This window comes from Coturnix japonica, chromosome Z, assembly GCF_054131305.1.
Source record: "Coturnix japonica strain WE chromosome Z, WE-NBRP24, whole genome shotgun sequence".
Lineage (NCBI taxonomy): Eukaryota > Metazoa > Chordata > Aves > Galliformes > Phasianidae > Coturnix > Coturnix japonica.
This window is the reverse complement of record NC_140702.1, coordinates 50248239-50266447: the sequence shown is the minus strand read 5'-3', so window position 1 is coordinate 50266447 and position 18209 is coordinate 50248239. Positions and strand designations below refer to the sequence as shown.

The following is an 18209-nucleotide window of genomic DNA, read 5'->3' as shown; positions in this document are numbered from 1 at the left end:
CCAGGCTTGGGGCCCTATTATGATAATGTCAGCTTACAAGCTTGGGATATTCTGTGATCCTTTTTTTTTGTACTGATACAGTATCTGCTTTCTTCCAATCTTACGCTTTCTTAAATATTCAAGAAATGAAAATTAATGGCCCATAATATGTCTTATCCATCTTCCTAAATTTCTCAGTGTTATCTGATCTGCAGGTTTAAAAATATTTAGTAGGAGAGTTGTTCACATTCTTTTAGATATTGTTGGATTGCAAAGTATTTTCACCATGTATTCTACGTGTCATTTAACAAACACAGCAAAATAATTATTAAGCACTTTTATTTCTCATATTTTATCTTCTTCCTGATACTGGCATTTTAATTTAGTAAGGGTCCAGTAAAGCACTGGAAAAGATTCTTTTTTTTTTTTTTTTGGTTTAAGCTCCATCACCTTCAATTAAACTATCTACATGGTCTTTCTTGCCCCCCCCCCCCTCCCGTATTTGTTTGCTTTTCTTATCGATCTCTTATGGTTTATAACTTCTGGTTTTATAGCCACTATTAAGAAAAGTCTTCCATTATCCCACCTGAACTGGCTGCTTTCAGTTCTCTCCGGTTGTGGTTTAGTGAGCATCTGAGCCAGGAGTACAATGCGTTGCTGCAAAAACAAGAGAGAGCCCTGCCCCTTCTTAGATGGGGTGTTTGCCAGACCCTGATGCTGGCTGGTCCAGCCGCCTAGCATAGATCTGCTTTATGTCTGGTTGGTGAGTGGAGTTGGCTCCCAGAAAGGCATGAAGCATGTTGGAGCTGTGCAAGGTGTGGTGGGTGAAGAGGAGAAGTGTGGCTTCTGTGTTTTGGCAGTAGTGGGCTGCCCGGCTGGCGCACTGTGAAGCTGTAGTCTAACTGAGTTTAGTTGTTTTTAATTAGCATAGACAATTAGCAGACATGGGATTGTCGCTTTATAAGCATGAACAAAATCTCAAGTTGACCTTGAAGCACCACCTGCCTTTAGGATTAGTCTGAACTGATTGCAAACAGCAAATTCAATGCAGTAATGGGACTTGCTTGTCAGAATTATTTTGGTTCTGCCATCCAGCCAGGCAACTTCACATGTAGTATGATTCTATATTTGACGCCTTCGTTGGTAAGCATTTATTTTTAAACAGCTGAGGTTTAAGGAATGGAAGACACACTAAGTTACAGACCAAAAGTTTTAGCAAGAAATACAGCTAGGACAATAGCAAACCAAATTATTCTTTGGGTTATAATAATTATAATAGTCATCCCTAAAACCAGAAATAATGGATTCAAATTGAAATGAAAACAGATAAAGAAAACGCAGGATCTGGGTAGTAACTGTAAGTAATTCAGAAGAGGCCTCTGGTGTTTCTGTAGATGCCTTTATTCTTTGAAGGCTGGATGCTTTCTATTGGTATTAACTAAAGGAGAACTTAAAAATCAAGATATCAGGAGGTCAAACAGCATTGAGAAGGAATACTCAGTAGTGTCATAATATGCACAGCTGTAGATAAACATCAGGTTTTCAGTAGAGAGTCCTGGAAATCAGTCCCACCAACTGTGCTATTTGCTGCTTTACTTATTATTACTTACTGCTTATTCTGACCTTGCAGGAATTTGAATTATTTTCTTATGTGCTCTAAAGTAAAACCACACTTTCATGACAACTGAAATGGAAACCCATTATGTAGCAATGCCAAGAAAACAAAAGGTACACAGACATTAAGATATGCATCTTAAACTTCTCAAACGTGCAAAACTTGAAATATAATGCTTCTCAGGCATGATGCAAGACCTTCCCTTTTTAGTAGATGGCAAAACCCACAACACTGTAACTCCCACAGCAGTTATCTGCTTCAAATACCCTGCATAAATGTTATTTGGCAGTTTCAAAAGTAGCCCATCATCCCTCAAAAAACTTCCTGATAAAGCACTTTGATAATCACAACACTGCTTGAGCAGTGTAAATCCAGTTCTGAGTAGTTCAAGGGCACCAGCTTACAGTAACAAGTCAAATGTTAACAAAAATGCCAGGGCAGTGAGTTAAATCAATACTAGAAGGACTGTGCGGAGCTGTGCCATTTTGCATCTGTAGCCAATGGCTGAGGATGCTGGTGAGTAGAAAGCAAAAGACTTTGAAGTTCTCCTTGCTACAGTCCATCATTCTGCCTTTGCTGAAGACGGAGTCCTGAGCTAGAAAGATGTTTGCTCAGGCCGCAGGGCAGTGGCCACAAGGCACTTGCATTCTCCACTCCCATCTTGCAACAGAAGATAATAATCAAACCCCTGGACTATTACTTTCCAGCATGACAAGAATGGTACTTACTGAAATGATATTTAGCCAGCTGACGAAGTCAATTTTATAAGTCATTACTTATTAAACTATGCAGGCCGTGGGACTGGGAAAGAAATGGAGTCTAACATATGCTTATTGAGCTCCAACTTCTGTTTCTGTCCTTGCAACTTTGAAGAACTATTCTCAGACTGTGGAAACAGTATCACTTAAATAACCTCCTGTCTTGTGGAACTGCACAGTTGACAATATAATGCTTATTAAGGAAGTCAGGGAATGTACAGCACTTGGTAGCTCCACTAAGAGGCAGCAGCAAGAAGTTAGCTCATGTCTACAAGGTCAATGTTTTTCTGACAAACGTCTCTGCAGTTTTGCCTAATCCTAATGAAAATCCATGTAGTTAGTGAAGGCATAATGCGTTTTGGACATTTTCCCAAGCACAGTAAAGATGCAGCTCTTTGCAGAAGCTGTTGTGTTGTTTTTTAGGTATAGGAATCAGCTCATATATGATCTCTACTACGTATTACTTACAAACCACTTAATACTTGACAAACATTAAGTACAGACATTGTTTTGTCATATTTTTGTATTGCTCGGAAACCCAGTGGGATTGGTTGCAAAATCATAAGCAATATAAACCAGCATTTAAATTATATATTACACGTTTATTATGAATGCAACATTTTCTTAAAATTTACATTTTACGAAAAATCAGAAGTATTTACAATTTTATTGCAAGATAAAGTTGTGTGCTCTAATTTACAGTCTGATGTAGTAATAATCCATAAAAACTCAGATCCTTTAGAGTTGTGTTTACAAATCAGTTTCTTTTTTCGGAGGCAGCTACAAAGGATATTGCTGTATACACAAGCAAGAACCAGCTTGCTACATGTTTTTTCTCTCTTCCCCATCAGATTGCTACATGCACTTTTTACATCGTTTTTGAATTTCTTTACAAAAAAAGTCTACATAAACTTGTATGGCTTCAAAATTGTAACCTGCACCCAATGCAAATGTATGTATAATCACCCGAATGAAGACTAGTTTGAAAGTGCTGAAAAGTAGCTACTTCATTTAACTTAGAAATGGAAGTAATAGTCCATTAAAAACAGCTGTACAGTTCTGGGTTTTCATTAATGAAATGCTGTCATGTTAAACACAGTTTGATTGCAAAGCAGATTACAATTAAGATTCCAGTAGAAAGGCTGTACCATTTCACATCTGTTAGATATTCCCCATTCAATAAGATCACCAAATTAAAAGCCAGATATACTTGTCCAAGCAGGTGTAAAGTCCAATATCTCCTTAGAGCTAATAACGGAAATCTCATCTGCCAAGTGTATAGCATACGTTAGATTTTATGTAGCCTCTCTAAAGCTTGATTTATTGTAAAGCTTTAGCAGTCCAATTCATCACTGGTTTTGCATTAATTAATTCAAGCAAGTTTTACTGTCTTAATAGATAATTTGAATTAGATCTCGGTATTCAGAACGGTCATATAAAATTCCCACTTTAAGGTTATTAAATTACTTTGCCCCAATACTTTTGATTTTTGTACTGAAAAAATCATTTGATAATACAAATACATAGAAGATTTTCTAAACTAGTAACTTGTTTTAAAAAATGTTACTAACCTGTCACTTTTCTGTGCTTAGGCTGCAGCAAGAAGAGTAGAAGAGAAATATTACAACTGCTAGTTACAGAAAAAAGTAAAACTAATAGAAATGGCAGTATAGTCACCTTGCTGCCATAATATCCCCTTCTTAAATGGTATTCCTCCCAAAGTACTGTTTACATTCACATCACACAATTCCAAAAGCACTTAATGCAGTCAATGTAAAGGGAAATGCTGGTTTCCTTTAAAAGTGTACATTACCATCTTTCAAGATTCTCATCTTTGGTGACATTAAAGTTAGTATATCAAAATTTCAAAGTCCTGCATGAGGCATCTCCCTTTACTATGGATGCATTTATTGCAATTACCCCATGAGGGAGTGTAGTCTACTACTTTAATGTCCTTTAAAACAACCTCCAGCTTCTGCAGATCTCCCTTATAAATCCCCATCAAAAGAATTTTTATGAAGTTGTGTTATACAAACACCACGCTTTCTTCATGAATGGCCAAACTTTGAAAGAGGAAGTGAGGCACATGAATAACAAATTGGATAGGCACAGGCATTTTTAAAGGCACAAATGTTATGAAATTCATATAAAAATAAATTAAATCTACAGCATTAATTCAAACAATCACAACGCCCATAAAAATCACTAACTGCAGAAGTAAATCTTTTCTGTCTTTTGCAAGTTTGTAACACATTGCACTTAGGAGAAAAAAACACTATATAAAACAACATACATGTTAATAATATATGATACATGGGCATCAAGTTACATTTTTTATACATCTCTAACGCAAATATTTTTATGGCACATGTGAATGGAAGAACTACATAGGAGTTTGCCCGTTTTCCTTAAAAACTGGCAATTAAGGAATCTGAAAAATGAGTATTATGGAAAGCTCAGATATTTTTACTTGCCCTCCTACATTTTTACATTTAATGTTTACAGTATAACATAGAGTTTCATACTTCCATTACCACTATTGATTCCTATTTTGACTTCTATATAAATTTACCAAAATTTTAACAAAGTTTCCCCAATATTGCAGATGATCATTTACAGACAGTGTTGAAGTTAACTTCAGTGCTATCATAAAGTAATACAAGCTCTGCAAAATGACTTTTGAAAGTGCACGTTCTGTCCTGTAGTTCAGCCTTAAAAAAGGTCAACATTAAAAAAAAAAAATAATGCATGTGAAAATAGTGTTTGAAAAGTAGACGGGGCAGAGTGGGTCTCTTGTACTCCTTTAATGACACGACTTTCACAGGTTCATCAGCAGTCTGCCATATACCGTCCTGAAAAACAAAGACACGGTTTTCCTTGTAGTCAGTTGATAAAACAGATTTTGTCAGTGCTTTCCTACAGAGTATGTCATATTACTTTAAATATGTAAACATGTCAGCATCTTACCAGTGGCAAATCTCTTCTTAAGGAGGGAAAGCCGATAGCCGGTGCCTACCAGCTCAACATCTACTCCTGAAAGAGTGCTTCCTTCACTTATGAATTGCACTGCAAGTGTTGCTGGTTTACTGGGTCCTTCTGAAAGTTCAAACTTTGCCCTGAGGGATCCAGAACCTATTGAAAGCAGTAAAGAAAAATCTCAGTTTTCTAACAAAGACCAGATCTGATTAAATACATTTCCCCCCAAAAATTAACAAATTATTTATATTTAAACATTTCAGTTTTAACAAAATCTTTCAGGAGGAACTTCAGAACTTCACTGAGAAGTTAAACTGGTCAATAGGATACAAGGTGAGATAAAATGCATGAGGGTGCAGAAGATCAAACGATTATGTTTTTACTGTTACCATTTTTCTGTAGAACAAAAAGAAGTTCAACTTGCCTCCATTCTCAGATTTCTCTGAAATGCTAGATATCTTCCAGTAAGCTTTCATCTGGTCTGCATTCCTGTGAGGGAAAGGCTGGTTAGTCACAAGCACCAATTTACAGAATTTAATTTCCCTAACTTTACCCAGGTCCTTTACAAGACTGTGCACACATCATCCACATTTCTAAATGTAGGTTTATAGAAATACGGGTCATTTCAACATGGGCTGAACACAAAGCAAACATGTGCATTGCCCCTGAGCCTGCAGCTGAGCCCAGACACACATGCCACATTTTTATACAGTCACTACTGTCCTCTGCACAGGTACGGCTCTACCTGACAACTCCAAAACCTGCGTGGTCTCAAAGAGCAGGAACAGGCCAAACACACTGGAAAAAGTTTGAAAGCTGAATCTTTATGCTTGATGGTGGTGGTACAAGTGGGAACAGCATCAATTGTTTTCACCTATGAGGGACTGTAGGCTGTATGAATGGGAATGTCCCATTTCCATTCTAATAAAACTATAGCTGACATGTATGACACATGATTTACATTCATGACACAGTTTAACTTCTGACTCTGTAGAGGGGCAGAAAAGGGCACCAAGCACAATAGTCTCTGAATGAGACAGACATTTGAACTCTTGGAGCACTCTGCTCCATTTCAGCAATGGAAAGCCAACAACTTAAAGCTCTAAGTGGAATGAATTGCTGACAGGTTTGAAATTGTCTTTGGCGTTGGTATAGCAGGAGAGAAATGCTCATGCAAGCAGAACAGATGATAGCAGTCACATGCTGGAGGCAGAATTATAAAACATTTATTCTTAAAAAAAACCACCCAAAAGCTCATCACCCAACCCTCCAGGACAAAGATGCAGGATGACACAAACAATACAGCTGTTTGGGATATGACTAGTTATTTTTTTGTCAACTTGTAAAGCTCAGATTTCTTGCCTTGGGTTGTTGCCTAGCTGAAAGGAAAATAGATTGGCTTGAGTCTCTTACTCTGATAAATCTGCTGCGAAACTGTCACTAACTGTTCAACCTTCCTAGCTAGCACTAGGTGCTCTGGGAGGCTGTTCCTGCTTTCACTTAGGTATCACAATTGATGGGCTTGTGGAAGAAGCTTGGACAGGGGGAGGGTCACCAGAAGTACTGGTCCTGTTTAGCATGTGTACTGAATCTGCTGCAGTAGAATAAGCTTAAGGTGATCTGGTTACAAGTTTCACTCTCTTGAAACCCAGTATCAACTATCAATTTTGGCACTTTTTTTTCCTACTTAAAATGATACCGTATTACCATTTTCTTCACTTAACTGATGAGAATGCATAAACCTGAAGGTTGGATATAATGATTATCAGAGGATACAAATATAATAAAGTATGTGGAACCCGAGCATGACATTTATGTCATGGAATGAGGGATGGAAGTGCTGGGTCTGTCTGGCATGGAGTTCACTTTCCTCACACAGTTCCCACACCTGTGGCTACAACAACACTGGTATCACACCATTGTTTCGTCTACATCTGAGCACATATACAACAAACCATATTATATAGTGGGTGGCATCCCTGCCCACTGCATTGCAGATAGATGATCGTTAAGGTTCCTTTCAACCCAAGCCTTTCTATGATTCTATGATGATAACATTTTTTAAACATTAAGATATTTTGGTTTCAAATCACATTATTAAAAACAACTGTCCTGTCTGTTGAACCAAAAGAAACCAAACACTGGAAATTTCATAGAGGCATTATATGGTTGGAATGGCTGCATACAGTCTTATTTCAGTTTACATGAAATCAGTTGTGTGTGGTCTGTTTTGGACCAGAAAATATCCTGTACATTTTCTTTGCAAAAAGAAAAAACACAAATAGTTGTTTCCTTCATTGAAACTTTTTCCAGCTATGAAACTAATGAATACACTGAAAAGAATATGAAATAACAGAAAGAAAAGTATAAACGTTACCATTTTGCAGGTGGAAGTGATTGCATGTTTGTAACTCCTCCATCGACTGGTACCACAACCTGTACATTAGACAGCATGCTAGGCACATTCATAGACTCTGGATTGTATTTGTAATCCACTCTCACATCAGTAGTGTTAGCATTGCATTTCCAGTAAGTCGCAAGATTCAAGGGAGTGGACTGGATGCCATTTGAAGATACCTTTAAAACAATAAACCATTGAAAGCAGCTTAATTAAAGTCTCTCCTTTTCCAGGTAGAATTATGGAATGATTGTAATAGCTATAAATTCTGACAAGTGATCAAAAGAACAACTCAATTCTCAGCCTTTAATCTCAGAATTCTGAAGACTGTCACAGCTTACAGTAATTCCCATTCTTTTACATTTAATCTAAATTATTTTAAAAAATGAGTTAAACTCCTTCTGACCCATGGGACTTCTTCCTGTTTTGGCTTTCTTTCACCAAAACAGTTTTGTTTCAGTCTTGTACTCTACCTCACACAAGAAAGTTGCCTGTACCAAAATTAATTAATCCTTAGCAGTTACATGGCATATCATTTCAGATGTCTGAACAGCAAGCAGCAAAGGGCAATACACATCACTGGACATGTTGCCAGCAGAACAGTTCTTACCTATTAAAAGTATTATTTTTCCAGTGCAGAAGAGTTGACAGCTGCTGCTTCTGTAGTTGAGATCATGTTGCCGCCCTGCTACACACCCCTGTCATCTTCCTAATCTACTTGAGAAACCTTCCATTTCTCATTTCCCACTGTATCCCAGCAGGGATACAGTGCTGGCTTATATTCAATACAGTGTCCTCTGGGATTCCCAGGTCTTTTCTAACAATCTACTTTCCAGGTGTCTGTTTCTGCTTTAGCAGAGGGTTGGATTAGGTGATCTTTGGTAGGTCCCTTCCAACTTCTATGATACTATGAACCAGGGCATGATCCACTACTGACCACTGAGGCACGCCACTAGTTACAGGCCTCCAGCTAGAATTTGCACTACAGATCACCACCTTCTGTGTCCAGCTATTCAGCCATTTAATCTATGTCAATGTTTACTTAGTCAGCCAATAATTCAGCTGCTCCTCTGCAATGATCTGGTGGAAGACCGTGTCAAAAACCTTACTAAGGTCTAGGCAAACAATATCCACTTCTCTCCCTTCATTTATGAAGCCAGACATTTCATCACAGAAAGTTATCATGTTAGTCTGATAACTACTCCTGATCTCTCTGTCTTTTATGTGTCTCAAAACGGTTTCCAGGATGAGCTGTTTCATTTTATTATGAAGAGAGAGAACAACATATATTCTCATGTATAACATCTGATCAATGACAGCATCCAAAAATTATGCAATTACAAAAGCATATACTACTGAACTACAAACTCAAACAAAAACCTGTAGATGTCCAAATTCAAGGAAAACCTGGCTTTGCTAGAAGTAGCACTGTTTAGCATTTTCATACTTTTGCTGTAGAGGAGTTTTAACAAGATGAAACAGGTCATGAATGCAAGGGAATGACATAAGGCATTACAAGAATGTACTCAGCTAGGGTAGAGCCTAGGTATCTAGGACAGTGAAGTACCCAGAACAGATCTAGACGCAGGATGACAATTCATCTGCATGCTACCAGGCAAAGAACAGTTCTAATTTCTGAATGGATATGGAATCAGCCAGCATCTCTTAAAAAATTCCACAAGGATAAAAATGATTACCTGATACTTTAAAACATCCACATTATAATAGGATGCAGATGGGTTCTGTTCTGATAATTTCTTGAGGTAGACAGTTATAGCTTGCATGTTCATCCAAAAATCCCTTGTAGTGGAGTCACTTTGTGACTGATCACTACAAAGAAAAGAAAGGTAGGTATCAGTATTGAAAGCTCTTATTTTTGACGTCTAAAAATTAAGAATAAATCTTTCCCCTTCTTCACAACTTAAAGCAACTGTTTGTTCTAGTGTTTTATATCACATTGTTGTGCTTTTCTTATTATTAAGGGAAATAATCTGCTTGTCTTGTCCGGTTAAAATTCTCCTGGGGCAACGAGGACTGACACCCCAGGACGCAGTTATGACAGGTTTAGATTTTATATTTAGTAAAATCCACTCATAATATTATCAGGTGCCATAGGAATGTGTATGAGGTCATGTAAAAAGGGTCTTCTAGAAGAAGCATTGTCTAATCTGGAGTAAAACCTAAAAGATGTAATTCATTTTGGATAAAATATCACAGATCTGCAGGAAGTGTGCGCAGGCTGAAGCTGACAATGAGCACCTGGAACATAAAAAATGTGAGTGTGATAGTTTGACTCTGGAACAGTGACTGACATACCAGCAGTCTCTTTGATTTGCTTTGACTTTGGCTCTCAGTACATTATTGTGATTCAATTCCTGCTATTTCAATCTTTACTAACTACAGATCAGCACTTACTTATCCCCACAGGGACCTTACACAATGAAACCTAGTGTAAAATCTGATGCTTCACCATTAGGTGAAATCCAAAACAAATTCTGATTCTTCCACAAATATCACTCTCATAAAAATCTGCCATTTACATAAATACTAAGCAAACAATAGTCTAATAGTATATGATGAAAAGTCATATTGCTACCATGTGGTTTAAATTTCCTAAGAGTCCTTTAGATGCATTATTTCTAATCTGAAGTGGAGTGTTACAGCACACAGACAGGAATACTAGACATTTTCCTATTTTTTTTCACAATATACTTTCTCAGTACAATTCACTCTATATGCTGAAATGTAACTATTAAAGATCAAAATGAAATTAAATACAAAAGAAGTGATGCATACAGCTTAATTCTTCTGGCTATTTCAATAATTAAAAACAATGTACTGCCGATGAATGTTAAACTGTTTTTCAAATCCTGGTTTTGACATTTTTTCTTCATATCCATAATTGGTTACATTGTTCATGTAGTTCGACAGGAAAAAAGTTAATTTTTTAAAATTGCTTATGAAATCGTTTCATCTATAAAATGTGTGCAAAAGCACAGCAAACTACTTTTTGTGGTTCCTGTTATAATCAGTTAATTGCTGATAATTTTAGTGGTGGCAGCAGAGAAAAAATGAGGTAAACAAGATTAATTAATGGAACTGAATCAAGTACATAGACAGACATGTATACAACAAGCAATCATGTAATTTACTATTATATAAAAAAAAATAATACAAAACCTGTATACAAGTTGTGCATTTGGAAGAATCTGCTCTAGTTTGCTTGTGTTTTTTACCCTGAAGCAGAGCACAGCTGGAGATGGGTTGCTGGTGAAGACTTTAATAATCCCACTAGGGAATGATACTGTCATATCGCCAGTGATCTTCACAATACACCTAGGAGAATGAAAATATTGTTTTTATTGCAACTCATTAACTTCCTAATTTTAATACTGACTGTAAAGAAATCACTATACTTTCACAATCTGGTAAGATGAATTCATAACAAAACATCAATTTTAAATGAGGATAATGTGGCACTGTAACTATCACATGTGACAATGTATTATTACTTTCACACTGAAAGTCAGGTGAAGTAAGTGAAAATGAAAGTACAGCTGATTAAGCATACAGTAGTCTCAGTGGATATTCTTCAGGCTCTGAAAATGTGGCACGACTATGCTTAGGCAAAGCCTATGTAGCATAGAAAGGGATGTGACAGGGCGAAAGAGGTGCTTTTACAGCTGCCCAAAATTACACACAGTACCTACACGATTATAACAAAAACCCTTCTCATTTTCAATATTCTCACTGAACACATTTTTGTAAAGCAGAGAAATATAAACTCCTAGCAAGACAACAGAGAGCAATGAGCCACTGCTGTCTTTTACACTAGGGGAAAGAGCCTGATGAAACCTCTTACCAATGCATATGCACTTTCCCCTGTAAATTACAAATAAAAACAGTGTTTTCTTATTATAACTTATTACATTCAAAACGATTTACTATTTAACTAACTTTGAAGGATCTGCTCCTTTAAAGTAGGCGTTAACAGATTCTGTTAGGGCTACTGCAACAGGTAAGGTGTCCTGGTTTCCAAGGCTGACAGGGCTGGGACCACGTGAAACACCTAGAATACATACAGTGTACAGGTTTAACTTATGAAAGCTTAGCAATAGATTTCAGAACTGTTGATGTCTGTCATTTTCAAAAGACATTACTACCATCACAGTCACAATACAGCCTGAAGTAGTACTTGGATGCTATCGGGGAAAAAACATTGTACAGTACAATCACATAATTAAAACACTGCTTAGCAGCCTAAGAAAACAGGACTATTGGTCTGACATATTGTCAATGGACAGACATTAAGGAAATATACACCAGACACAGAAACGCTGCATTAATATGGCTAACAACGACACCAAAGTCAACAGATATAAAGAACATTAGACATTAGCTACAATACGTTAAAAAACAAAACACAAAACCTACTGTATGCTTACTGCATGGAAAAATGTATGATAAAATGGTCAGGGAAATGCAAAGAATTCAACTACAGTTTTCTAAGAACTTAAATGCAAACAGATTAATATTATCCCGCGTTAATGAATTGCTGAATATAATAATAAGGTTAGAACTTCTGTGCAGAAATTACTGTAAAAATATTTTGCTAAGGTTTCTAACATTCATGGGAATACCTTGAAAATACCTGGACATACACAGCAGTTCACAAAAGTAATTATCAGGCTTGTATCAGCCTTCATAGGTGCCTGTGCATACACAATAGAGTTAAAATGCAGAGCTACAAAAACCAATGTAGACCTCATGCTAAGGCTTTTTTTAAACAGAGCAACCAACAAAGCTGATTGTCATGGGATTTCATTTTCTCCTGGTGTTTTCCATGTGGAGCTCGCTTCTTAATATAGACCATAATACTACAGGTTTCATCTTTTTCACTAGCAGCAGCTTACTAGAGAGCATCTTCATCACTTCTTGTACCACCAGTGAACTAGTTTATGTCACATAATGTATCTACCAGAAGGAAGACATAGTCTTTTGCCGCGTGATGAGTAAGAAATTAATTTCATATCATAAAGTGGAAACAAAATTCTGCATAATAATGCCAAAGGCACACTAATTCTACATACTCTAACTTAGCATCTGTGTCTTCTGAACATAAACAAAAAGTAAGTTGGGACCTCATTCCTCAGGGAAGGTCTAATATGAGATCTTACCCTTAAATTCAGAGATAAGTGAAAGTGAAACAACAGGATAGGAAAAGACAGTAGGGTTGGTCTAATTTTGATACTTCCATAACTTGCTCTCCATAAAGATTTGTTACGTAAGGTATTAAAATGTTCAGCATACTTCCTAGCACTATGAAAAAGTGTTGGAGTAGCTTCACATCTGCTTAGATGCACAGCATTGCTCTGGCCACAAAACAAAAAATTCTTGAGTGAATGAATTAATGTGATGCTGTTTTTGTTTGTTTGCTTTGTTTGTTTTATTTAAAAACAATTATTAAATGAATATTAAGTCATTTTATTTGATATTTCAAAGCGCACACGGGTGAAGTTTCCAGTGTTTATGACACTTCCTGAAATCTAGCAAAAAAAATGCTGTGATTTTCAGTAGACTTAGGAATCCAGAAGTCATGATATCAAAAAAAAGTCACAACAACCAGATCCATTCAAGAAATTATGTTCGATGAAATATTGAGTTCCAGAAGTATTTTCCATCCAAGCCAAAATATGCATTTGATGGCAAACAAACAACTGCAGAACAGGAAGAGGCCATTATACCGTATTAATTGTCAGACTATTGACAGATTTATCCATTCTATCTAAATCTTATAATATCCTTGTGAATGCCTTTACAGTGATATCTGAAAATTATGTAATGTGAATACTTAAATTATTTTTCCATCAAAAAGAAAAACATTCATTTATTGACTGAATAGGGAATCTCATCAGGAACAGTAAGTTTTTTTTACATTTTTCTGGTAACACCAAAGCAAATACATACATCTATGCATTTCTCTGAGATGTATCTGAGTGACTCCTTAATTGTACAGCCCTCACTCTTCAAGACCATTTGTGATTAATTATAATCTAACCACTTTGCTAAAAACCAATAAACTGAAAGATGCTTTGCAGCTGAAAATACAAGCCTAAAAATGTAATGCAGCAATATCCTGCTTCAGTGCTCTCAGGGTTTGCTGCAACCTCTCAGAGGGACGGGATGCCACAAAATTGTGCCATCTTGGATTGCAGCTCAAGCTTCTAGCAGTAGGACCTTCAGCAATGCCAGCTAAGCTAGTCTTGATGCCTTGCTATCAACCTGATCACCACTAACAGCTTCTCAGCTATGGTGACACATAGTGGCACTGCCATGGACAAGAAGGGTGGCAAACTGCAGAAAATAAGACTGCACCACTGGTCACAAATAGGGCAATATTTGATCAAGAGGTTTCAGTTCATTTTAGGCATGAAGACTTGGTAGTTCTAATATTGACTAAGTATACCCTAATTTATTTGCATCTTCATAGCTTTGTATTACACGAAAAAATACAAAAATTTTACCTAACTTGTCTTAGGAGAACAAGGATTATCAGCGTTAAAATGTATTCTCCTATCTTGAATGAAAGCTGCTTTGCAAACTTGGAGGCAAAAGACCAGGTTTTGGCTTGTTTTGGAGGGATAGACAGAAGATAATAACATATTATACTTTAATATACCAACTTATACCAAGTTTTGGTGATTTTGATAATATGTAACTCATTAAGTAGTTTTGCTTTCAAGCTACTTGTATCTGCCAGACATCAGAAATAGTTGGAGAAACCTCTTTTTTTTTTTTTTTTTTTCCAAAGAAATGCTATTTTATTAGGTGCACTGTATTAGGATGATTAGTTAACATGTAAATCTGCATCTAATACAATACCTGGTGGAGTGTCACAAAGCTTTTCTATTGTAGGAAGTGTTCCAATCAAAAGATCATCCTCTATTATGTTTAAATGAAACAAAACATTGCAAGAAAACAAAATATTTCAAGCAAAAATAGATGTTAATTTACATACACAAATTCTCTGCAAATGAATATAATGCTGACACATAAAAGAAATATGCCTTCAAGTTCACATTCACCTCATAAACACCAGATTGAGCAAAAACTGCAATATCGGCAGTAGTGCAGAGCATCCTCATGCCCCAGAGTCACTCAGCATTCTGCACCCACCTCTCTCCAGGACTACTCAATTCCCACACACTAAGCAGACAGAACTGAGCCCGTTCATTTTTGCTAGACCAGGTTAATAATCATGCCAAATCCCTTTGGCAGCGCATACCTCCTTACCTTCTTCCTCATATACACACACGCACATGCAGAGAACTGGAGCTAATGAGACTGCTGCCATTAACTGCTAAGGCTTGAGGAAGTGAGTCTGGATGGCCTTTGACAATCAAAATATCAGTCATCTTTCTGTGATGTGTCTCAGCATTTGGTGATTAGTAGGCATTGAACTGTGTCACTACCACAGCATCTAATGCTGGTTAGACCTAACTAACTTAGGTCTTGCAGAAGCAGAAAACTGTTGTACATCCTTCCAGGTGGAATAATCCCTAGAAAGCTGTGTGGATGCTTTCCAGAGATGCTGAGCCTGGCTGATAAATCCTTGGCATCAGTAACATTCACAGATAATGAACTGCTAACTCCAAGTCTGACTTAGCTTGGGACTGAAGTGTAACAGCATTCAGGAATTAAATATTACAATTCTGCTAAAGAAGCAAGTTAAAACGTATTTAAAAACAACAACAACAAAAGAAGCAAACAAAACACTTCTGAAACCTCCTTACTGTTTGTTATAATCAAATATAAAAACTCAAGGACTTTCCCCTAAAAACATGAGAAAAATCTCTGAAATTTGTGACAATATGTAAAGGCTGATCTGCTTTTCATCTTCATCTTTTTTGACTGTTCTTGCTTTTATCAACCAGCTCTTTTTAGGTAATATAACTCAATAATTTGAAGAAAAAGATGCATGTTTTTGTGTTTTGTTTTGTTTTGTTTTTTTTTAAAATTGAAATTATAACAATAAAAAACAAATACAAATAGCACAGAATTCTGTTTTGAACATGTATATGCATTCGAGATTATCAGCATCCTTAAATATTTCTGCACTTATAAAATAACAAATTCCAAACAAATACATGATAACATGCTGTGCTTGATGAGCACATACACAGAAACACAAAATCATACAGTATTTCAGTTTTGAAAAATATTTCACTGAAGAACAGGTCAAAATTGGATCAATGGTCTAATCTAATCAAATGAACTGTTCTGACAGGACAGAACAGTGTCCTTTCAATTAGCAGTAGGTATTTCAAAGGATACTTGAGGTACCCAAACTAGACTTACACATGGAACAACTAAACGCAAGGAACGGTTTTCCTAAGAAACACAAGCAAATACAGTGGTAAACTTAAACCACCCCTAGCAAGTTAATATGGTTAATGGAACTTACCAACTGTAGGTGTATTTGCTGCGCTAAGTGAAGCAGAAGAGGATATTGAGGAGATGCTCTCTGCACGTGCCAAGGGAGCTGCAGGTGGTGGACTTGAATTTGAGGTCAGTGGAGGGCTGAATGGCCTAGGCTGAACAAAGGAGATCACAAGAGTATCAAACAAGTAGAAAGTCATTTAAAAATCAATTTTGCAAACAGGAAAAGTACTGTAAGTAGAAGAGATCTTAATTTCATTTTACAATAAATGCCTAAGTGTTTCTTAGATCTTTTAACGCTTTGTATAACCTACTTTACAGCACAGAACAGAGAAGACAAATTTACCCTGGAGTCTGTAGAATCATAGAATGGTTTGGGTTGGATGGGACCTGTAAGATCAGCTAATTACAAACCCCCTGTTATAGGCAGAGACACATCCCTCCCTCTAGACCAGGTTGGCTAAAGCCCCATCCAGCCTGGCCTTAAACACCCCAGGGAGGGGGCAAACACAGCCTCCCTGGGCAACCTGTTCCAGTGTCTCACCACCCTCACAGTAAGAATTCCTTCCCAATACCTAGACTAAATCTACCCTCTTCCAGTTTAAGCCATTTCCCCTTGTCCTGTCACAACATGCCCTCACAAAAAGGCTCTCCTTAGTTTTTCTGTAGGCCCCCTTTAGATACTGGAAGGCCACTATAATGTCCCCACCATAGCCTTCTGTTCTCCAAGGAGAAGAGTAACATCTCTCTCAGCCTGTCCCCATAGGCTTGCTAGGCCATGTAGTATCTTGCAAATTTGAAACACAGGAAGGGAGAAGATCTTACCACGGTAACATTTTTTTCAAGTAACAGAACCCAAAGAATCGTAATATTCATAGAAGAGATTAAGCATGGCTTGTTTCGATATGCTGCCTGAGTATGTGTATTCTTTGCGGCATTCCTTATCAGTAGGTGGACTTGCACTGCAGGCAGGAAGCACAGACAACCTCTCTCTATCTTGATGGGCAGCTGCTGGAATTCACTACTTCCCTTCACCAGTCACCTCCACCAAGGGCAGGGTGAAGTCGCAGCATGTCTACTTGTATCAAAATATAATACCAAATACTTGTATAAAAATATTATATAAAAATATAAACTACTTAATACCACTAATTCCCCAAAGTTTTAGTGATATTTCTAAATCCAAGATCAGTTAAGAATTACTTTTGTTATAGTAAAACACTTGTTGCAAACAGCGCCCATACCACTCTGGCAGTGGTGAAAATCTGAGTATTTAATTAAGCCCTGACTGGAAAGTAACTCCACTGTAACAATGTGAATGAGTGGTATATCTGACATTGATCTACAAACAAGAATGTTTTAACAAATCAATACATACTATTTCATTAATTCCACTAAGTTTCCCTGTAGACAGTTTTGCTCTTGAAGCAGGTCTTGGAGGGGGTACAATGGTGCCTACAGTAAGAGGAGTTGTGGGTCTTGCTGAAAGAAAGCAAATGTAAGAAAATCAAAATTAGAAAGGTCACAGTAAACATAAATAGGTACTCAACTGAATAAAAACATCTGAAGTTATGTATTTATTAAAAGTTCCTGTTTTACAGTTCTTTTTTGTAAGATCCACCACAAATCAAAAATTTTTTTAAAGGGGCCATGAAATACTCTGAAAAGTGACTCTAAAAATGGCATCATAGTATTTCTCATTGCTCTCTATCAATTAATCTCAGAGATCTGTATGCAAAAAATGCCTTTAACTGAGTTCTTTTTTTTTTTTTATTATATATATTCTATACAGATTCAGAATATAGAGCAATCTTTCATGTCTTACCATAAATGAAAAATTCAGTGGAAATTCACATTTGGTCCTGGTTGATAACAAAACTGTTAATATCAAATCACGCCTTCTGAATTTCCACTGATTTCAGTAGGTAAATGCCAATTTAACACAAATAATTCAGCAAATAACTCTGTTGATTGAAGAACACAGTAGCTCTTTATTGTCTCCTTTAGCCAACCTGACAGATCTTAAAAGCAATACAAGATACTG

The 18209-nt window shown here is 36.8% G+C and overlaps 1 protein-coding gene across 6 annotated transcripts in view; it reads right to left on the bottom strand.

The window, feature by feature from the left end:
* Positions 1–2933: 2933 nt before the first annotated feature.
* The window catches only part of FCHO2 (FCH and mu domain containing endocytic adaptor 2), a 77628-nt gene continuing 62352 nt past the window's right edge, over positions 2934–18209 (bottom strand). For 5 of the 6 annotated variants that reach the window (XM_015848831.3, XM_015848833.3, XM_015848832.3 and 2 more), the window contains 9 exons: positions 17544–17647; positions 16191–16320; positions 11684–11795; positions 10907–11062; positions 9424–9556; positions 7706–7905; positions 5753–5817; positions 5320–5484; positions 2934–5204 (listed from right to left, as the gene is read on the bottom strand). In XM_015848831.3, coding sequence (XP_015704317.2) covers positions 5182–5204; positions 5320–5484; positions 5753–5817; positions 7706–7905; positions 9424–9556; positions 10907–11062; positions 11684–11795; positions 16191–16320; positions 17544–17647 — 1088 coding nt within the window. In that variant the 3' untranslated portion in view covers positions 2934–5181. Of the gene's footprint in view, positions 5205–5319; positions 5485–5752; positions 5818–7705; positions 7906–9423; positions 9557–10906; positions 11063–11683; positions 11796–16190; positions 16321–17543; positions 17648–18209 lie in introns of those variants that run through there. The other variant, XM_015848835.3, reaches the window with a different exon arrangement.